At 52.4% G+C, this 22311-nt stretch overlaps 2 protein-coding genes across 2 annotated transcripts in view; one reads left to right on the top strand and one right to left on the bottom strand.

The window, feature by feature from the left end:
• Positions 1-1085: 1085 nt before the first annotated feature.
• Positions 1086-4981, bottom strand: LOC131569960 (zinc finger protein 239-like). Its single transcript, XM_058822289.1, has 4 exons — positions 4954-4981; positions 1997-2075; positions 1315-1843; positions 1086-1224 (listed from the first exon to the last, which is right to left on the bottom strand). Exons 1-4 carry the CDS (start codon positions 4966-4968, stop codon positions 1086-1088), a joined length of 762 nt encoding a protein of 253 aa, XP_058678272.1. The 5' UTR covers positions 4969-4981.
• Positions 4982-20219: 15238 nt separating this feature from the next.
• LOC131569959 (zinc finger protein 883-like) overlaps positions 20220-22311 on the top strand; it is an 89993-nt gene continuing 87901 nt past the window's right edge. The window contains exon 1 of the mRNA XM_058822288.1: positions 20220-21309. Coding sequence (XP_058678271.1) covers positions 20220-21309 — 1090 coding nt within the window. The remainder of the gene's footprint in view (positions 21310-22311) is intronic.

Genomic DNA, 22311 nt, shown 5'->3' with positions numbered 1-22311 from the left:
TTTATTTGAATAAGTCAAAGGACTCCTCTGTCTCCTTTCTGGACATAAATCTCTGATGTTTGTGGATTAATTTTCCTAACACAACGAACACAGGATGAGGACAGCTGTACAGATCTGCCAACCACTGTCTGAAGGCACTGTGGACTGGGCCCAAAACTGAAGATGATGATAAAAAAAGGACTAAAACCACAAGCCAGGAATACTAATGCTCTAAAATGGCAGATCCAAGGACGAGATATGCTAAGGAGTTCTTGGAACATGTAAACTAGCTTGGGGAAATGTTTACTATGGATAAGGGTCTATAAATATACAAAAGGTTGGTGTAAGGGAAAAGGTATTTAAGGGGCATCCCCAGCTGAGTGCCAAGATGCACCTGGCTGGAATTACCTTTGCTCTATGGTCCTTGTTTCCTATTGCCCTTTATGAAATTTTTAAATTTTTCACAGGAGACTGAAGGTGTTTTTCACACCCCACACCCCCTGCCTGCTGATACATCTTGCCAGCCCAGCCTGGTGCTCCCCAAGTCCTGCTGGGGCACCTGGATCATCCAACCCACCCCTGTGGGTTTGTGCAGCAGAGCCTCTGTCAATGCTGTAGTTGTTTTTCTTTGTTTGCTTTACTATACACACCACTAAAGAACTGTTATTCCTATTCCCATATCTTTGCCTGAGAGCCCTTAATTTCATGATTCTAATTCAGAGGGAGGGGGTTTACATTTTCCATTCCAAGGAGGGCTCCTGCCTTCCTTAGCAGACACCTTAGCAGACACCTGTCTTTCAAACCACGACAAGGTAAAAAATCAGCTCTTCCCAAGGAGTTTCCAATACGGAGCTGAGACCCAATGGATGTTCCTGCCCCAGCATTGAGTCAGGTGCCTACAGGGATCCAGGATGATGTGGAGACCACCAGCCAGGCGTCTTCCCAACTTGGATAATTGGGAATGTGGATCACCAGGGCTTTTCCAACTTGGATTATTGGGAATGTGGGACACCAGGGCTCTCTGCAGCGAGGGTTCTCTGATGGGGGATGGAGTTGGAGCAGTGCATGAAGCTCCTCCTGCAGCTGGGGCACTTGCAGGGCTTCCCTTAGCGGTGCCTCCACTGGTGTTGATTCAAGACTGAGCTGGTCCTGAACCTCTTCCCACACTCCGGGCACTCGTAGGGCCGCTCCCCGGTGTGGATGCGCCGGTGCCTGGTGAGGTGGGAGTTGTGCTTGAAGCCCTTCCTGCAGATGGGGCAGCGGAAGGGCCTCTCCTCAGTGTGAATCCGCTGGTGGGTGAGGAGAAGGGAGCTGGTCGGAAACAATTTCCCACACTCACAACACTCGTAGGGCCTCTCCCCTGTGTGGATCTTCTGGTGGGAGGTCAGGTGGGAGCTCCGGAGGAAGTTCTGGCCACACTCCCAACACTCGTAGGGCCGCTCCCCGGTGTGGATGCGATGGTGGATGGTGAGCTGGGGGCTGTCTCTGAAGCCCTTCCCACACTCAGGACACTCGTAGGGCTTCTCCCCAGTGTGGATCATCTGGTGGCGGAGCAGGCGGGACCTCCAGCTGAAGCTCTTCCCACACTCCAGGCACTTGTGGGGCTTCTCCCCATCATCGAGCTGCTCATGGAGCATCAGCTCTGAGCTCTGGCTGAAGCTCTGTCCACCTTCCTGGCTCAGGCTGGCTCTTTCCTCCGCAGAGCACCCTGGGCTGGGTTTGCAGCCCTTCCTCCTGGGGGATCTCTGGGGCTTTTCCTTCCCATCGGATTCCTGCACTGGGGAGTCACTCAAAACAGCCTCTTCCATGAGGTTCTGCTGCCCTGGAGATTTGTCCTCCCTGCTGTCCATGCTCAGCTCCTGCTCTGGGGGAGGAAGGACAAGGACAGGATGGGATTTGCCTCCATGCCACAGGCAAGGGCAAGGAGATCCCCCCAGGGCTGTGCTGCAGCCGGGGCCATGCTGGGCTGGGAGATGGAGCAGCACAGAGGGGAAAGGGGCACTGACTTCCTCCTCACCTGCCTCAGTGTCCCGGGGCATCTTCCTCTTTCTTGCAGCCTCCTCCTCCATCCAGCCAAGGGTTGAGAATGGGAAATCCTGGTTTGCAGGGAAAACAGGGGATGAGCACACAGAGTTTCAAGGTCCTTCTGCCCAAGTCCATCTCTAGAAGTCACCAGGCATAAAAACATCGCAAACACCAAGATTTAGCACTGAAATTGACTCCCAGGTGTTCTGTCTCTGTAGTCTCTCCGCTTTGGCGTTTGGGTGTTCCCCTTATCCCAGCTGCTTGGGGGCACACTTGCATTGGGGGGTCTCCCATCTACCCAGTCCCTGCCGTCCCCAATCTGCTGGGAGTCGCAGGAATCCAAAAAACAACAATTCCTCCCTTTTCCATCACTCCATCATCTGGGATGATTAGAGTTTTGGGCTCCTGGGGTCCCTACTCCCCTTCATTCTCTGCTTTGGGCTGCAGGGGATCCAAGGAGTCCCCCCTGCCAGAGACTGGTTTGTACTGGGGGAACTAGGAACGACTGAGAATAACTGTGAGCATGCTGAGGGACACTGGGATATACCAGGAGTGTCTGTTAACCATACTCAGGTGACTGGAACCACACTGGGAACAGGTGGGACCATGCTGGTGAGAACTGGAACCTCATTCTGGGGGCAACTGGGAGCAAGTGGGAGTGACTGGGTGTACGCTGGGAGTAACTGGGCATGACTGGGACCACGCTGACAGGAACTGGGCATGACTGGGACCACGCTGACAGGGACTGGGATCATCTATGGATTGGCTGGCACTATACTAGGGACAACTGGGGTCACACTGGGAGGAACAGGGAGTGACTGGAACCGTGCTGGGGGCTACTGGGATCCTACTGGGATGACAGGAGGAGAAGCTGGCCAATGCTGGGAGTCACTGGCATCATACTGGATCATACTGGCAGCCACTGGGACTGCACTGAGGGTGACTGGGAGTGGCTGTGAGCAACTGGCCTCAGGCTGGAAGCAACTCAGGGCAACTGGGAGGGACTGGGAACATGCTGGGAGTAACTGGGATACACTGGGAGAGACTGAAACCACACTGGGGGTAAATGGGAGCAACTGGAACCACACTGGATGATCATGGGAGCAGCTGTGGCCATGCAGGGATCATACTGGGATCCTATGGGAAATGGCTGGGATCATACTGGGAGTGACTGGGAAGGTGCTGGCTCCAACTGGAACCATACTGGAAGCGACTGGGAGCAACTGGGCCCACACTGGGAGTGCCAGGGAGTCACTCTGAGCATGACTGCAATAATACTGGGAGTATCTGGGACTGACTGGGGTCATACTGGGGGTAACTGGAACCATGCTGGGAGTGACTACTGATCCTGCTGGGGTCATCCTGGGAGCCACTGGGATCACACTTCAGGCAACTGCCAGAAACTGGGATCATGCTGGTGGCCACTGGGAGGAACTGGGAAAGACTGAGATCATTCTGAGCTAACTAGAACTGTACTAGGCCAACTGGGATATCCTGGGAGTGTCTGTGACCATACCGGGGGGACTGGAAGCACACTGGGAACAGCTGGGACCATGCTGGGGGCAACTGGGAGTGAGTGGAACGATGCTGAGAGGGACTGGGACTACTCTAGGGACAACTGGGATCATACTGGGAGGAACTGGGAACAATTTGAATTATGTTGGAGGCAACAGGGATCATACTGGGATGACAGTGGCAGTAGCTGGGTCCATGCTGGGTGAGACTGGGATCACACTGAGGGTGGCTGGAATCATACTGGGATTGACTGGGAGTGGCTGTCAGCAACTGCAGTCATGCTGAAAGCAAGTGGGGGGAAGTGGGAGTGACTGGGATCATACTCGGTGTGACTGGGATCATATCAGGAGTGACTGGGATCATACTGGGTGTGACTGGGATCATACTGGGACTGACTGGGATTATACCTGGAGTAGCTACAATCGGACTGGGACTGTAGGGGGTGTGATTGGTCCCTGTCTGGGGGGTGCTGGGAGCTGCCAGGCGCATGCTGGGAGCCGACTGCGCAGCCACTGGGAGGAACTGGGAGCAACTGGGAATGGCAGGATGCAGCTGCAGCAGAGGCAGCTCCCTGGTGGCCCCGTGCCGGTGCCGCTCGTGATGCCGGCTCTGGCTGTGCCGAGATCCCGCTGGAAGGGGATCCCAGCCAGGGACTCCACGGACACCAACTGGGGGAACCCCGGGCCGGGAAAGGGCAGGGAACGCAGGGACAGGAGAACTGGGGGGACACCGAGATTTGGGGGCTGGGGGCCACAGGGGAACCAACGGGGGAACCAAAGGGAGAGCTGGGAGAGCAGGGAATGGGATTTGGGGGTTCCAGGACTGAAAAAAGGGGAGGCTGCGGTGGACAGAGCGGGGACGGGCTAGGCTAAGGGAGTTCCTGCACGCAGGAAAGGGAGCTCCAAGGGTCCCCAGTGTTCCCCACTCCCAGCAAAAGTTGGGAAAAGCCAGGATGGCTGGGAATAGAGGCCCCGGGTGTCCTCGGTGTGGAGGAGATGAGGGGCTGGGGTCTGGGAAAGGCAGGAATAGGGGTCAAGGGGGTCTCTGGGGGAAGGAAAAGGGGGCTCTGGGGGCTGGGAGAGGCGGGATGGCCGGGAAGGGGGTGCAGGGTGGATCCCATGCCCGGGAATGGGAGTGCGGGGGGATCCCGGTGCCCAGGAATGGGGGTTCAGGGGCCCCCCGGTGCTCCAGGATGGGCGATCAGAGAGTCCCGGTGCCAGGGGTCCCCCCTCAGTTCTCGCCGCAATCTCGGGGCCCCAGGAGCGCCCCCAGCCCCAGCGCTGGAGCCATCGCGCTGCTCCTCCTCACTCCCAGTGTGATCCCAGTACGGTCCCAGTAGAACTCAGTCACCCGGGAGCTGCTCCCAGGATGATCCCAGTACAGCCCAGTCACTCCCACTGCTGCCATCCCCCCCACCCCTCTCTCCGTTCCGACCTGGCCCGGCTCCATACCCGCTCCTCCCGCCGGCTGCGAGGGCTCCGGGACCGGGGGAGGAGGAGAAGGGAGAGAGGAAGAGGCGGAGCGGCAGCAGGAAGCTGTGGGAGCACACGACGGCGAGCATCGAGCGGCTCCGGCGCTGCCTGAACTCCGGACCCCGGGAGCATCGCCCCCCATCCCGCAGGTGCCCGGGGAGGTTCCCCCCTGTCCTACCTGCTGGGGTAACGCTTCGACTGAGGGTCCCCCTTCTCCTCGGTGCCCGCCCTCCCCAGGCTGCTGGCAGTCCCAGCAATGCCAAAAGCTCCCCACTCTTGGCTCTCCCCATTTCAGGATGCCGGGGCTCTTTGGGCTCCCAGGCTCCGTCTCCCCTCATTTTCTGCTCGGGGCTGCAGCGGCACCAAGGAGTCCCCCCTGCCCCTCTCCAGGCTCTTGAGGCTCCCGCCAATGGCGGCGCTCCCCCCTCTCTGGGCTCCCCACTTTGGGCTCCTGGGGCACACAGGGCTCTGCTCCTCCAGGCTGTCTGTGCCGGCAGCCGCCACCGGCACCCCCGATGTCCCCCCGAGGGGCCTTTTCCGCTCAGCCTTGGACTGCTTCATTCTCCAAACATCCCCCAAAATAACCCAACTGGGAGTGGCTGGGAACATGCTGGGGGGAACTGGGCTACACTGGGAGATACTGGGAGGGACTGTAAAAAAAGTGAGGGTGAAAGAGAGCAACTGGAACCATGTGGAGCACAACTGGTTCATACTGGCAGGGACTGGGAGCACACTGGGCTCATCTTGGAATCACACTAGGAGGGACTGGACTAATACTGGGAGGATCTGAGAGTGACTGGGAACACACCCTGCCCATCCTCCCTCATACTGGGCCTGACGGGGAGCAAATGGCATCATACTGGGACTGACTGGGTTGATCTAGAAAGCAACTGGAACCATGCTGGAGGCAGCTGGGACCATACTGGGAGAAATTGGAAGCAACTGGGACCACACTGGGAGGGCTGGCATGTGACTGAGATCAAACTGGAGCCTACTGGGATCATATTGAGGTTGAAAGGTAGTGACTGGGATCACAATTTAGGCTACTGGGAGCAGCTGGGAGTATGCATGGAGCAAATGGCATCATACTGGGACTGACTGGATTGATCTAGGAAGCAACTGGAACCATGCTGGAGGCAGCCGGGACCATACTGGGAGAAATTGGAAGCAACTGGGATTATACTGGGACCACACTGGGAGGGCTGGCATGTGACTGGGATCAAACTGGAGCTTACTGGGATCATACTGGGGTCAAAGTGAGTGACTGAGATCACACTTCGGGCTACTGGGAGCAACTGAAAGAAACTGGGATGATGCTGCAAGCAAACTGGAGGAACTGGGAAGGACTGGATGCATGCTGGAGGCAACTGGGATATACTGGGCATGACTGGGGGGACCATACTGGAAGAACTGACACCTTACTGGGGCCACTGGCAGTGTCTGGAAATGACTACAGACATGCTGGGGGCAACTGGGATATACTGGGATTGTCTGTAACCATACTGGGGGGACTGGAACCACACTGGGAACAGCTGGGACCATGCTGGGGAGAACTGGGACCACATTGGGGGCGACTGGGAGTGAGTGGGACCATGCTGGGAGGGACTGGGACTAGAGCAGAGGGAACTGGTTTCAACTGGGACCATACTGGGAGTGTCTGTAACCATAGGGGAGTGATGGAAACACACTGGGAACAGCTGGGCCCATGCTGGGAGCAACTGGGATCACACTGGGGGCACTGGCATCAGACTGGGAATGACTGGGAGCAACTAGGATTAGACTGCAGGTGACTGGAATCCATACTGGAGTGGCTACACTCATACTGGGATTATACTGGGCATGAATGGAACCTGACTGGGGGTTACTGGGAGCTACTGGGCCCATGTTGGGAGGAAAATGGGCATATATTGGGAGAAACTGTGATCGGCTGGAAGGTTCTGGAACCATGCTGAGAAGACTGAGACTATAACTGGGGCAACTGGGAGTTACTGGGAAAGACTGGGATCATTCTGAGGTAACTAGAACCTTACTGGGGTAACTGGGATGTACTGGGAATGCCTGTAACCATACTGGGGCGACTGGAACCACACTGGGAACAGCTGGGGTCTTGCTGGGGACAACTCGGACCACGCTTGGGGCAACTGGGCATGACTGAGACCCTGTTGGGAGGGACTGGGACTAATCTCAGGTTAACTGGCATCATAATGGGAGGAACTGGGAACAACTGGAACTCTGTTGGGGGCAAATGGGATGAAACTTGAATCAGAGTGAGAGCAGCAAGGTCCATGCTGGGTTAGACTGGGATCACACTGACAGAGACTGGAATTGTGCTGGGATTGACTTGGAGTGGCTGTGAGCAACTGGAATTGTGCTGAAAGCAACTGGTAGAAAGTGGGAGTGACTGGGAGCATGCGGGGGGTGACTGGGATATACTGGGAGAGACAGAGAGTCACTGGGATCACACTGGAGGCTCCTGGGGTCATGCTGGCATTGACAGGGGGCAACTGGGATCACACTGGGGGCACTGGTATCAGACTGGCAGTGACTGGGATCATACTGGGCGTGGCTACAATCATACTGGGATTAGAGTGGGTGTGATTGGACCCTGACTGGGGGTTACTGGGAGCTACCAGGCTCATGCTGGGAGCCAACTGGGTCTCCCAGCAGCCTGGGGAGGGCGGGGACCGAGTGGACGGGGCACCCCCAGTCCAAGTGTGACCCCAGCAGCTGGGACAAGGGGGAACCTCCCCGGGCACCTGCGGGATGGGGGGCGATGCTCCCGGGGTCCGGAGTTCAGGCAGCGCCGGAGCCGCTCGATTCCGCCTGCGCTCTGCTCCCGCCGCTTCCTTCTGCCGCTCCGCTTCTTCCTCCCTCCCTCCTCCTCCTCTTCCTCCCCCGGTCCCGGAGCCCTCGCAGCCGGCGGGAGGAGCGGGTATGGAGCCGGGCCAGGTCGGAACGGAGAGAGGGGTGGGGGGGATGGCAGCAGTGGGAGTGACTGGGCTGTACTGGGATCATCCTGGGAGCAGCTCCCGGGTGACTGAGTTCTACTGGGACCGTACTGGGATCACACTGGGAGTGAGGAGGAGCAGCGCGATGGCTCCAGCGCTGGGGCTGGGGGCGCTTCTGGGGCCTGGGGGAGCGGCGAGAACTGAGGGGGACCCCTGGCACCGGGACTCTCTGATCGCCCATCCTGGAGCACCGGGGGGCCCCTGAACCCCCATTCCTGGGCACTGGGATCCGCCCTGCACCCCCTTATCTGGCATGAACAACCCCCGAACCCCCATTCCCGGGCATGGGATCCACCCTGCACCCCCTTCCCGGCCATCCCGCCTCTCCCAGCCCCGAGAGCCCCCTTTTCCTTCCCCCAGGGACCCCCTGGACCCCAATTCCTGCCTTTCCCATTCCCCACCCACTCCTCCATACAGCGGTCACTCGAGATCCCTATTCCCAGCCATCCTGGCTTTTCCCACCTTTTGCTGGGAATGGGGAACATTGGGGACACCGTTGATGTCCGTGGGGTCCCTGGCTGGGATCCCCTTCCAGTGGGATCACGGCACAGCCAGAGCCGGCATCACGAGCGGCACCGGCACAGGGCCACCAGGGAGCTGCCGCTGCTGCAGCTGCATCCTGCCATTCCCAGTTGCTCCCAGTTCCTCCCAGTGGCTGCGCAGTCGGCTCCCAGCATGCGCCTGGCAGCTCCCAGCACCCCCCAGACAGGGACCAATCACACCCCCTGCAATCCCAGTCCAATTGTAGCTACTCCAGGTATGATCCCAGTCAGTCCCAGTATGATCCCAGTCACTTGCAGTGTAACTCCAGTCACTCCCAGTATGATCCTGGTCACTTTTAGTGTAACTCAAATCGCTCGCAGTCACTACAACTCTGATGCCAGTGGCCCCCAGTGTGATCCAAGTTACTTCCTGTCAATGCCAGCATGACCCCAGGAGCCTCCAATATAATCCCAGTGATTCCCAGTCTCTCCCACTCTATCCCAGCCACCCCTAGGTTGCTCCCAGTGACTCCAAATTCTTTCCAGTTGCTCACAGCCACTCCCAGTCAATCCCAGTATGATTCCAGTCACCCTCAGTGTGATCTCAGTCTCACCCAGTATGGATCCAGCTGCTGTCACTGTCATCCCAGTATGGTCCCAGTTGTCTCTAGAATAGTCCCAGTCCCTCTCAGCATGGTCCCACTCACTCCCAGTTGCCCCCAGCATGGTCCCAGTTGTTCCTAGTGTGTTTCCAGTCCCCCCAGTGTGGTCACAGACACCCCCAGCATATTCCAGTGTGCCTAGTACAGTTCTAGTTAGCTCAGAATGATCTCAGTCTTTCCCAGTTCCTCCCAGTTGCCTCCAGCATGATCCCAGTTTCTGGCAGTTGCCCAAAGTGTGATCCCAGTGGCTCCCAGGATGACCCCAGCAGGATCAGTAGTCACTCCCAGCATGGTTCCAGTTACCCCCAGTATGACCCCAGTCAGTCCCAGATACTCCCAGTATTATTGCAGTCATGCTCAGAGTGACTCCCTGGCACTCCCAGTGTGGGCCCAGTTGCTCCCAGTCGCTTTCAGTATGGTTCCAGTTGGAGCCAGCACCTTCCCAGTCACTCCCAGTATGATCCCAGCCATTTCCCATAGGATCCCAGTATGACCCCAGCATGACCCCAGCATGGGCACACTGCTCCCATGATCATCCAGTGTGGTTCCAGTTGCTCCCATTTACCCCCAGTGTGGTTTCAGTCTCTCCCAGTGTATCCCAGTTACTCCCAGCATGTTCCCAGTCCCTCCCAGTTGCCCTGAGTTGCTTCCAGCCTGAGGCCAGTTGCTCACAGCCACTCCCAGTCACCCTCAGTGCAGTCCCAGTGGCTGCCAGTATGATCCAGTATGATGCCAGTGACTCCCAGCATTGGCCAGCTTCTCCTCCTGTCATCCCAGTAGGATCCCAGTAGCCCCCAGCCCAGTTCCAGTCAATCTCTGTTCCTCTCAGTGTGACCCCAGTTGTCCCTAGTATAGTGCCAGCCAATCCATAGATGATCCCAGTTCCTGTCAGCGTGGTCCCAGTCATGCCCAGTTACTCCCAGCGTACACCCAGTCACTCCCACTTGCTCCCAGTTGCCCCCAGAATGAGGTTCCAGTTCTCACCAGCATGGTCCCACCTGTTCCCAGTGTGGTTCCAGTCACCTGAGTATGGTTAACAGACACTCCTGGTATATCCCAGTGTCCCTCAGCATGCTCACAGTTATTCTCAGTCGTTCCTAGTTCCCCCAGTACAAACCAGTCCCTGGCAGGGGGGACTCCTTGGAGAGCCATAAGGGATAGAAGAGGAGAAGGAGGTGGGCTGAGGGAGGAGGAGAAGGAGGGATGGAAGAGGAGGAGTGGGAGGAAGAGGAAGAGGAGGGACAAAGGCAGATCGAGGAAAGTAGAAGGAAGTCCCAGCCCTGAAGCCCTCCCTCAGCCTGGACTGAGTCCCAGTGTGAGCTGCAGAGAAAGGGGGGATTCTTCTCCTCTGCCCCACTCAGGTGAGTCCCCACCTGCAGAGCTGCCCCAGCCCTGGGGGCCAGCACAGGAATGACCTGGAGCTGGTGGAACCAGTCCAGAGGTGTCGACGGAAGGAGACCCAGACATCCGTTGATCATCATAGGCCCAATTTTATTGATCAGTACGGCGGGTTAAATACAGTTAATAATAAGCTTCATACATATTGCAAAAGTTGAGGTCAGGATTGGTCAGCTTACATATCAGCATCTACGCCTACTTCTACATTCCTATGGTTCTACTTTTGATACTTTTCACATATTCTCAGGATATATTCAGGAATATCTCTACTCCCTTTCCTCATGTTGCAGCAAGGTCACTGCTGACCTTTCCTTTTAGCTTGCTGACTGCTGGCTTTTCTCTTTCAGCTTAACCAGCGGCATTATTTCAGCGTGGCCTTTCTCAGCTAACCAATTATTAATAATACTCTCCACATTTCCCCCGTTTTCTTCTTGCGCAAGGAGATTAGTTTGCCATGTTTTTGCTATTGTACGGCTAACCATGTTTTGAATACAGTTAAAGATACAAGGCAAAATAAGCAAAAACAGTAAGATTACACCCAGCAGGCCTATAGCATAGATCACAAGGTTCCTCAGCCACGGTCCAAGTCCTAAGCCTTTAAGCCATTCGTCAATTCCTAAACCGTCTTCTTCCTTAAGTTTGTGAAGTCCCTGTTGCAATTCTTTTATCTTAGAGTGAATGGACACCGAATGATCAGACAGATTCATGCAACACATTCCCTCAAACTCTTCACATCCATGCCCTTGTGCTAAGAGCAAAAAATCTACAGCAGCTCTATTCTGCAAAACAGCATGGTTAACACTTTGCACATCTGCAGTTAACATGTCTAGAATTTGTGATGTCTTGTTCAGCTCATCCCTTGCCCAGCATCCTAATTGTTTTGCTAAATTCATGGCTTTATTGGCAGATCCTCCTGGCAAGATAGTTGAAACCACCACCTGTTTGAATGTGCCCCAAAACCGTGGATCTCCTATCTTGCTGCAGTCTAAGTCATGTATGCTACGTTTTTTCCTGTTTGAATTTTGACTCAGCTGCATTAGCAAGGACACATTAGGGTGAAACAGTGACAATTTTCCCAAATAACAGGGTCCACCCTGTGGTTTAGCTGGTATGCCATTCCACACCCTGTCTCCACAAATCAAAAATATTCCTGTGGGTAATTTCATTGGTGCTGTGATATTTGTGCCATTACATTGATTGTAATGCTGTGGAGAGAATTCACTCACATTCAGGGATGAATCTAGGGTGGCCCATGTTTCTTTAGGTTGGTTTAAATTCTGAGCACCCAAAAGTCTGAAGCTAAACCATCCACCAGCTGTAGTGTTAGATACGCTGGCATTTGTACTTCCAAAAAGATCCAGTTCCTCAGGAGGAGAATGCAAAGAGGTGTTAAGTGATTGGATTAGTAAGCATTGACGATAGCCATCACTCTGACCTGCAGTATACCCTTGTTGCACTGGCAATGTGATGTTTGACATGTTAGACATACATAAGGTTTGGTTGTTTATCAAACTGCAAAATTCTCCAGGAGACCACACCGGAAGTCCCACCAGGCATGTTCGAAATGGGTTAGTGACTCCTCCAAGACTAAGACAAAGTGATGATTGGTTAGTTTGATTAGCAAGTGTCACCCATAAATTTTCCCTTGGTTGACTAAAGTGTGTTATTCCTACTGCTTCACTTGCTACAGCATTGAGCAGTATAACAAGAACAAACCTCATTTTTCTTTCTGCTTGCTTTGCTTCTCCCTTTCTTCCTTCTGCTTGCGTTGTTTTTCCTTTCTTCGCTGTCTTTTCCCTGGTTTGTTAGATTGTCTATTGTAGGGCTGAGTTAATTTTTGAATGTACTGATCTAATTCTAAATCAGCATCCTTGCTCACAAGTATAGCATGAGATAAGTTTAAAGGCAAATCAGCTTTACAGCGAGCTGCTATGATGCGTGAAGCCTTAGTAATTTCAAATACTCTAAGGTTTTCCTGCAACTTCCACCTAAGATATGCTATAATCACTTGTTCTGCACTCTCAAAAAGCTGTAATCCTGTCCGTCCTGGCAGGCCAGTACTTTGTTCAAGAGCTCTAACCCAGAAATAATTTCGAATCCACTTTCCAGAACAAGATTTACACCATAAATAATCTACTGACCTCTGTGAATACCAATAAACCTGATTAAAATCTGCACAATGCAAAGCTACCCATGCATAGCATTTATCATTATCCCTTTTGCAAACATAACAAGGAAGTGAATATAAGTAAGGACCAGTATGAAATTGTGGTTCTTCAATCCAAAGCAACCAATTCAATGGTGGTGATCGCAAAGCCTCTTCTGCCTTTTTACTGTATGAGGCTAACAGCTCAAGGTCTCTCTTTAACACAAGACGTATCTTATTTCGTAATCGTAGTTCTTGTTCGTTATCCTCCTCAACAACTATATCTTCCCGAGGGTCCCACAACTGTAAAAGTGTTCTAATCATAGAAAATTAATTAGCAATCACTGATAACCTTATTCAAATGAGACCCTTCCCCTTTTGCCTTCTTTTTCTTATCTGTCTTTAATCTTGCTGCTCCTGATTTCACTGGTCCTGCCACTTGCAAACTCAATTTTTGCAACTTGTCAATGCAGCAATCTAATGCTCTATCAGGATCCCCTTTGAAGGGTCCTACAATTGAATGCTGTGCTAAAGGCACTAATTTCCTACACCTTATAGAAACTATACGTGATTTACTTTGAACCTTAATTCTATTTACAATACATTGTAGTTCCCATCGATAATAAGCAAGAATTTTCTGTTCAGGAGACTCATAAAGATTTAAAGCTATATATGCATTTTGCCCTGTTTGTCTCCTTAATTCATCTTGCCAACTTTTACCCCACGTGTGCTCTTGTTCACAAGTATGACACCACAAATCCCACAATAGTGATTGTTCTATCCAAAAAGTTCTTTCACAACCCCCACAACGTAGAGCTATCCAGGCAGCACAATGTGGATTGTGACAGTCAAGGCAATGTAGTTTCGCTGGATTCGTTAAATGAAAAGTTGATAATGAGTCAATAAAACCAATCAGCTCCTGGGCTGTCCGATAGTGACGTGTCAGTGTTCTGTCCAACGCTTCCGAGTACCCCTTCAATTGTAACAGTAGTGGTTGTAGGACTAGAAGCAGTTTCTTCCCCAGTCGCTCCCTGTCCTCCTCCGTGAGGCGATCCACCAGAGGCTGCATCAAAAACAGGTTTAGTCCACTTAGCAGGCACCCACAAAGGCCCTGTAGGTGAGGAAACACAAAGATACCCCCGACCCCAATATAATACTTTTGCAGGCTTTTCCCATAATCCTGTACTCGGGTTCTTATACTTAACCCAGACCTCTGTTTCCTTAGTATTTTCCTGACCTGACCTCGGATGATGTTTCATTGCAAGGGGGGTATCATCTTCCCCAAAAATGCATAAATGGTTAATCACATACAAAACCTTAGACAAACATGCCTGTGGATCTGCCAAATCTTGATGTTTTTCAATATACTGCTTAAGGGTACCGTTTGCTCTTTCCACTATTGCCTGTCCAGTAGGAGAGTGTGGAATACCTGTCACGTGCTTAACAGACCACTGATTCAAAAATTTCCGAACCCTAGCACTTACATAAGCTGGACCATTATCGGTTTTAATACTCTTTGGAACTCCCATAACAGCGAAACAACTTAACAGGTGTCTGATAACATGTGTAGCTTTCTCTCCTGCCTGAGCCGTAGCCCATATGTAATGACTATATGTATCTATGGTGACGTGCACATGCTTGACTTTACCAAATCTGGCTATGTGTGTAACATCCATTTGCCATTTCTCATTTATTTCTAAACCTCGAGGATTTACCCCGATGCCTAGACCTATCCCACCATTATGATAACTACATGTTGGACATGCTCTGACAATAGCCTTGGCTTCTGACAAACTCAGCTCAAAGTGTTTTGCTAAACCTCTTGCATTTTGATGATATCTACTATGTGCTTCTCTGGCCAATGTGTGCTTGTCAATAGGACAAGAATTATCAATGGGTAGGGTAACCAATTTATCTGCACGTTCATTCCCTTCTCCTAAACCTTCAGACCATTTATGACTCCTAATATGAATCACAGAATATGCTGCATTTCTTTCTCGTAAAGCCTTCCTTAACTGTATCAGTAACTCATACAATCGTTTATTATTCACTTCCTTAATTGCTGCTTCCTCTATTCGTTTGGCTACTCCTGCAACATACATAGAGTCTGTGACCACATTTAAAGGCTCCTGTAAGTTGGATACCGCCCATACTACTGCTAACAATTCCAAAGTTTGTAAGCTATCTGCAGGGTCTGCTGTGAGGAGTTGATGCTTCCATTGTCCCTTTTCTTGCCAGGTAACAGCAGCACGCCTTGATTTCTTTCCTGCATCTGTAAAAGCTGTAATAGCTCCTTCTATGGGGCGTTCTTCTCTCAAAGGTCGAGTAATCCAGTTCCATTCTGTCATCCATTGCAAAACTCTAGGCACTAATTTACTAGTCTCTACTTTAGCAGGTGACATCAATAATGCTTCTTGTAAATTCTTTGAATTAATCAAGTACCAGTCCAAGGTTTCTTTTTCCATAGGCAATCTAATAGTAGCAGGTTCTCTACCATCCACTTCAAGAATTCTGAGACGCCCCTTTTTGATTAATGCAGCCAATTGTTCAATTTTTGAAGATATTGTTTTCTTATGCTGTAGTGGTGATGATAACCATTCCAACACCCGTATCTCCCCCGTTTTCTTCTGCAACTGAGAGAGGGCACCAAGCAAGTGGCAAGGGCTATTCCAGATAGTAAGGTCAATGGGGTGGTCGAGTTGTCGACGAGACACATACCCTTGCTGTACACAGTTACTAATTTGCTGCAAGGCAAGATGATGCTCCTTTGTCAGGTGTACAGGAGTAGTAGGGTCCACGCCTCTCAACAAAGGCCGTAGGGCTTCTAGTAAATGATTTGGTATTCCCACAATAGGCTTCAGCCACTGTAAGTCTCCCAGCAACTTCTGTGCATCATGTAAAGTTTTAATGTCCAATTGTAATTCCAATTTTTGTGGTATTACTATTTGATCCATCAGAGTCCATCCCAAATATTTCCAGGGCTTTGTGGATAAACGTAGGTGTCCCTTTTGTATATTGTTCCTGTACCAATTCATGGGCATGCATAAGACTCTCCCCTTTTAATGGCCATTGCTTAACCACCACCGGTGTATCTGTTTTCCAGGTGAGTGGAATGGGGAAAGTCCAAGCAATGGCAATTACCCCAAAGGGTGCTGATTAGTTAACACCACTCCCAATTGTGTTAAAATGTCCCTTCCAATTAAACAAGAAACTGTAGGAGGCAGTTGAACAATTGAAAACACAGCAGATATTTGTTGATTCTCAATACACACAGACAAAGACGGCGACCTGCTTGCCAGTGTAAATCCTCCCACTCCTGTGAGCATGTTTGATGAGGGAAATAGAGGCCAGTGTTGTGGCCATGCTTCTGGACAAATGATGCTAGTATCTGCTCCTGTATCCAATAATCCATAAAGGGTAATGCTTTGATGCCCATAAGTAATTCCAACCTTTTGCTTTGGTCTATTTTGTAAATCCACAGTTAAAAGTGTAACACCAGTAGAGCCAAAACCTTTTTCATCCCGTGTTTGTCCAGTAAATGATTGTATTCCTGATGTCATTTGTGACAGTGGTACCAATTGTGCAATGCGTTGTCCTTTTGTAATTTTAATCGGAGGATAAAGGGTGTAAGCCATGATTTGTATTTCCCCAGTAAAGTCTGCATCGATAACACCAGGCAAAACAAATAATCCCAACATAGTTGTAGAAGAACGTCCCAGCAATAATGCTCCACATGTTTGTCCATTTAATATAAGAGGGCCCTTTACTCCAGTGGGTATCCTCTCAGGCCGGTTCGTCCTTAGTGTGACGTCTACTGATGCTGATAAGTCCAAGCCGAGGCTCCCTGTTGTTGCGGGTTGCAGACAGGAGGTAGCAGCGATGTTACGGCAGCAGCTGGTGTCTCCGATGACACGGCGGCAACTTGCGTCTGTCCCTCATTGCCGCATCGGTAACACTTGATGAATGGTCTCGAGCCTCCTTACGTGACCACCAGTGAGCCGCTTCGGAGAGGAGCAAGAGCAGCTAACACCTGATTTTGAGTAGACTATGCTTTTGCAACCCTAATCCTAATTCCTTTTTAAGGCTTCTACTATAAATGCCTGTGAAGCTGTTGGCATTAATGCCATTCACTCTAATGCTTCCTCAATAGCCCAATTTGCCCCTAAAGCAGCTAACACTCTTTGGGTTGCTGGATTACTATTTTGCAAGGCACACTACTTCAATAGGGCCCTGCAACACCAGCCCGATCTATAGCAGTAGCTGCTCTATCGATAAAATTTCCAAATGATTCTTCTCTACCTTGTTTAATGCCCATATAAACCGGTAACCCTCCTGGCTCTTTAACCATGTCAATTGCAGCACTCACTAACCACATAGACTCCCTAAGTTTATCTTCTCCCGTTATCATCTGTGCCTCTGTACGTAAAAATGCCTCTAAGCCCATCATCTCCTTTACTGTTACTCCATGTAATGGGTCATGTGCATTAAACAACAACTGCTGATGCTGAGTAAATATCAACCGAACTATTCCTCTTAAATCATTAGGACATAAAACCTGAGTATTAAAAAGATAATCTAGCATTTGCTTAACAGGTTCACTTTTTACTCCAAACTGACTAACCGTAGAACATAGCTGAGTTAACAGCTTCCAATCTAAGGGAGTATATTCTGCTATATTATGCGTAAGGTTCCCCTGTGCATCATAGTGTGGTGTGTATGTAACTGGGCATGCAAGACTAGAAGCTATTTCCACCGCCTCACCATCCCCCATTTGCATTACTTCTTTCGCCAAAGCAGCCCAAGCTTCCCTCCTCTGTTTAGCCATCTCCCCCCATGGATCACGGTGTGCCCCTGGGATGGGATCTGGCTCTTTAAGGGTGCTATGCTGCTGGCGCTTCGGTGCAGACACCGAGTTTTCGCACGGGGAAGGCAGTGAAGCAGAGGCTGGCTCACGCGGGGGAAGTGACCCCCCCGCTAGAGCTGACAGTGAAACCGGAGCCGGCTCATTGAGGGGAAGCGGCGGAGGCAAAGCTGGCGGCGGAGGCGAAGCTGGCTTGCTCCCACTCCCACCGTCCGACCCGCCCGAAGCCGGTGGCGGAGGCAAAGCTGGTTTGCTCTTACCCCCACCATCCGACTCGCCCGAAGCCGGTAGCGGAGGCAAAGCTGGTTTGCTCTTACCCCCACCATCCGACTCGCCCTCCCCCTCAGACAGGAAAGGTGCAGACGGTTCCACTGCGCCTATAGGAAAATCTTCCACACTACTTTCCTGGGGACCCTTAGGCATAAGTATCTTAGTTACAGAAGGTGCCAGGGGATCATCCTCACGACCATACCCTATATTCCTCTTATGAGCTTCTGTTGCCCTTTCTGCTGCCTTTCTCTCAGAGACCTGCTGCAGTAACGTGTTATACACCACCCGCCATAACTTCCCGAATTTCTTTGCTGACTTATCATCATCCAACACTGTATCCCACAATATTTCCCCAAACTTCTTCCACTCTGCTAGCTCATGAACTGTATGAGGGTTAGAAAAAATACCCTTAGCATGGCCATAGGCTAATAACCCTGGTAACTCCTTTTTTAAATCTATCCCTTTTATCCCACGCCGCTCTAAATAGGCGGTAAATAAATCATATGCCGCTTGCCTATCCATACCTATTAATCAGCGCGCGCTGTTGCAGCTCTCCAGGCTCCGGCGGCACGTATTGGCTTAAGTCCACCGTTGTGAACCTTAAGGGTGCTTCAAATTCCGGCACCGTCCCTGCTGCCGGGACCCAAACCCAACTTCCCGACCGTGGCGTAATCCCTTTTTCTTTTAATCGAGAAAAAGGGCAGAGATTCGGTTATGCCCGCATTCTCCACCATTTGTCGACGGAAGGAGACCCAGACATCCGTTGATCATCATAGGCCCAATTTTATTGATCAGTACAGCGGGTTAAATACAGTTAATAATAAGCTTCATACATATTGCAAAAGTTGAGCTCAGGATTGGTCAGCTTACATATCAGCATCTACGCCTACTTCTACATTCCTATGGTTCTACTTTTGATACTTTCTACGTATTCTCAGGATATATTCAGGAATATCTCTACTCCCTTTCCTCATGTTGCAGCAAGGTCACTGCTGACCTTTCCTTTTAGCTTGCTGACTGCTGGCTTTTCTCTTTCAGCTTAACCAGCGGCATTATTTCAGCGTGGCCTTTCTCAGCTAACCAATTATTAATAATACTCTCCACACAGAGGAGGCACCAGAGATGCTCCAAGAGCTGGAGTCCCTCTGATCTGGAGCTAGGCTGGGAGAGCTGGGGGTGCTCACCTGGAGAAGAGAAGGATCCAGGGAGAGCTGAGATGTCCTGCAGCTCCCTCTGTGCTCTCAGGCAGGGAGAAGCAGGCTCTGGATTCAGCCCTGGAGCAGGGCAGGTGTTGGGGGTGTGACATGGAGCTGCTCTCCTGTGGGATATCCCCTCCAGGTTGCAAGCTCCTTGGTGGAGGAGTGAATCCAGGAATGTGGCTGTGGTAGTCCTTCCTTGTGGCTTGCCCCCAGCCCTGCTGTTCCCTTGGCCACTCCTGTGGGAAACAGTGCAGGTTTAGGTGCCTCAGCACCACCAAACCCTCCCTGAATTCGCAGCCCCCACCCATGAGATGGTTACTGGGGAGTGGGAGCTCGGCCCAGATATCCTGGGGGGTCTCTGCATTGGGTTTTTTTGGGGGATGTTTGGAGAATGAAGCAGTTCAAGGCTGAGTGGGAAAGCCCCTTGGGGGGACATCAGGGGTGGCAGTGGCGGCTGCCAGCAGAGGCAGCCTGGAGGAGTAGAGCCCTGTGTCCCCCAGGAGCCCAAAGTGGGGAGCCCAGAGAGGGGGGAGCGCCGCCATTGGCGGGAGCCTCAAGAGCCTGGAGAGGGGCAGGGGGGACTCCTTGGAGCCGCTGCAGCCCCGAGCAGAAAATGAGGGGAGAAGGGAGCCCAGGAGCCCAAGAGCCCCGGCATCCCGAAATGGGGAGAGCCAAGAGTGGGGAGCTTTTGGCCTTGCTGGGACTGCCAGCAGCCTGGGCAGGGTGGGCACCAAGGAGAATGGGGACCCTCAATCCAAGTGTGACCCCAACCGCTGGGACGGGGGGAACCCCTGAAGAGCAGAGGGGAGGGACCAGGGACGGGGAACTCCTGGGAGGCCTTTTCAGGGCTGAATCTTGGTGTTTGGGAAGTTTTTCTGGAGCCCCGGTGTCCAGTGACTTGTAGAGATGGACTTGGGCAGAGGGACCTTCAAACTCAATGTGCTCATCCCTTGTTTTCACCAAACCAGGATTTCCCATTCCCGACCTCTGACAGGCTGTCAAGAAAGAGGAAGATGCCCCAAGACACTGAGGCGGGTGAGGAGGAAGTCAGTGCCCCTTTCCCCTCTGTGCTGCTCCATCTCCCAGCCCAGCACAGCCCCGGCTGCAGCACAGCCCTGGGGGGATCTCCTTGCCCTTGCCTGTGGCACGGAGGCAAATCCCATCCTGTCCTTGTCCTTCCTCCCCCAGAGCAGGAGCTGAGCATGGAGAGCAGGGAGGACAAATGCCCGCGGCAGAACCTGGTGGAAGAGGCTGTTTTGAGCGGCTCCACGGCGCAGGAATCCAATGGGGAGGAAAAGCCCTGGAGATGCCGCACGAGGAGGGGCTGCAAACGCAGCTGGCTGGGATCTGAGGGGGAAAGAGCCAGCCTGGGCCGGGAAGGCAGGCAGAAATCGAGCCAGAGCTCGGACCTGTTGCTCCATGATGGGGAGAAGCCCCACACGTGCGTTGAATGTGGGATGAGCTTCAGGTGGCGGTCCAGCCTGAATCGCCACAAGAGGACCCACAGTGGAGAGAGGCCCCACGTGTGTGGGGAATGTGGAAAGACCTTTAAACTCAGGTCCTACCTGAGCAGCCACCAGATGATCCACACTGGGGAACAGCCCTACGAGTGTGGGGAGTGTGGAAAGAGGTTCAGATCCAGCTCTGACCGGATCCGCCACCAAATGATTCACACTGGGGAACGGCCCTACAAGTGTGGGCAATGTGGGAAGAGCTTCATGACGAGCTTCAGTCTGATCCAGCACCAGGTGATCCACACTGGGGAACAAGCCTATGTGTGTGGGGAATGTGGGAAGAGATTCAATTGGAGCTCTGGCCTGATCAGGCACCAGAGGACCCACACTGGGGAAAGGCCCTACGAGTGTGATCAATGCAGGAAGAGGTTTCCGACCAGCTCCAATCTTCTCCTGCACCAGCGCACGCACACAGAGGAGAGGCCGTTCCGCTGCCCCGACTGCGGGCAGGGCTTCAGGCAGAACATCAGTCTTGTCAGGCACCGACGCATCCACACTGGGGAGAGACCACACGAGTGTGAGGAATGTGGGAAGAGCTTCAGCCGGAGCTCCCACTTGATCAGGCACCAGAGGACCCACACTGGGGAACGGCCCCATGAGTGTGGGGAGTGTGGGAAGAGCTTCACCTTGCGCTCTAGCCTGATCTGTCACCAGCGCATACACACTGGGGAGCGGCCCTACAAGTGTGAGGAGTGTGGGAAGGACTTCACCCAGCACTCTAACCTGATCTACCACCAGCGCAGCCACACTGGTGAGAGGCCCTACGAGTGTCCCAAGTGTGGGAAGAGCTTCTCACAGCGCTCTAACTTGAACCAACACCAACGGAGGCACCGGTAAGGGAAGCCCTGCGAGTGCCCCGAGTGCGGGAAGAGCTTTGTGTGCTGCTCCAGCTCCATCCCCCACTGGAGGAGGCACTTTGGGCATAGCCCTGGTCACTCACATTCCCTGTGATACATGTTGGGAATCTACCTGTGGTAGATAGGGTCAGGCACTTGGAAAATCTCTCGATGTCACGGAAAGCAGCAGGATTCCTCTCCCCCTAATGCCTAGTGATAAGGGATCACCCAAGAATGTAGTTCCCCCTAACACTAATAACTTTTGACTCCTTATTAACCAATTACAGTAAGGCAAGACCCCCTGACGTAGAGAAAAAACTTTCCCAGTATAAAACCCGACGAGATGGGACAATAAAAGTCTTGAACCGTCCACCATACTGGTGTCTGCGTGTGTTCTTGGCCCGAGTGACCCTGGAGAGTTTGGGTCGCTGTGCTGTTTCCTCAGAACCAGGTCGCCTTGCCTTGCATCAGAAGGCAACAAGTGGTGCCAAAACCCGGGATCGAACCAGTGCCCGGGGAACAGGGATCGCCTGGACAGAGGACGGCGGCTGTTGCGGCGGGTCCGACTACAGTGGAGGGGACGCCCTCGAATCATGGAAGCTATAGTAAAGGTCGTAAGTGAGGCTCATGAGCAATGGGGAATTAAAGGTGAGCTCAGGAATTCTAATCTTGCTATTGCAAGGCTCCTAGAGCTCGGGACGATCGAACGTCCGGTAAATATATTATATTGGGAAGCGCGGGAGAAGTGCACTGCCGCCTCAGCAGAGGACTCTAAGTCCGCAGGCAGTGGTAAAAACCTCCAAGCGTGGGGGAAAGTAGAAGAGGCCCTACACAAGACGTTAGAAGAACAGGGGACGCGGAAAGCTGTGTGTACACTGCTGAAGTGAGGGGAGAACGACCATCCTATAATGCATCGAACTCCAATTTATTGATTGATCAGTCAC

This window comes from Ammospiza caudacuta, chromosome 32, assembly GCF_027887145.1.
Source record: "Ammospiza caudacuta isolate bAmmCau1 chromosome 32, bAmmCau1.pri, whole genome shotgun sequence".
Lineage (NCBI taxonomy): Eukaryota > Metazoa > Chordata > Aves > Passeriformes > Passerellidae > Ammospiza > Ammospiza caudacuta.
This window is presented reverse-complemented; position numbering and strand designations above follow the sequence as displayed.

Coding starts and splice junctions, on each gene's coding strand:
- LOC131569960 (XM_058822289.1), bottom strand. Junction 1,844..1,996: donor GCCCCGGGACACTGAGGCAG/GTGAGGAGGAAG, acceptor TTCCTCCCCCAG/AGCAGGAGCTGAGCATGGAC. Junction 1,225..1,314: donor AGGCCCTACGAGTGTTGTGA/GTGTGGGAAATT, acceptor CCCCATCTGCAG/GAAGGGCTTCAAGCACAACT.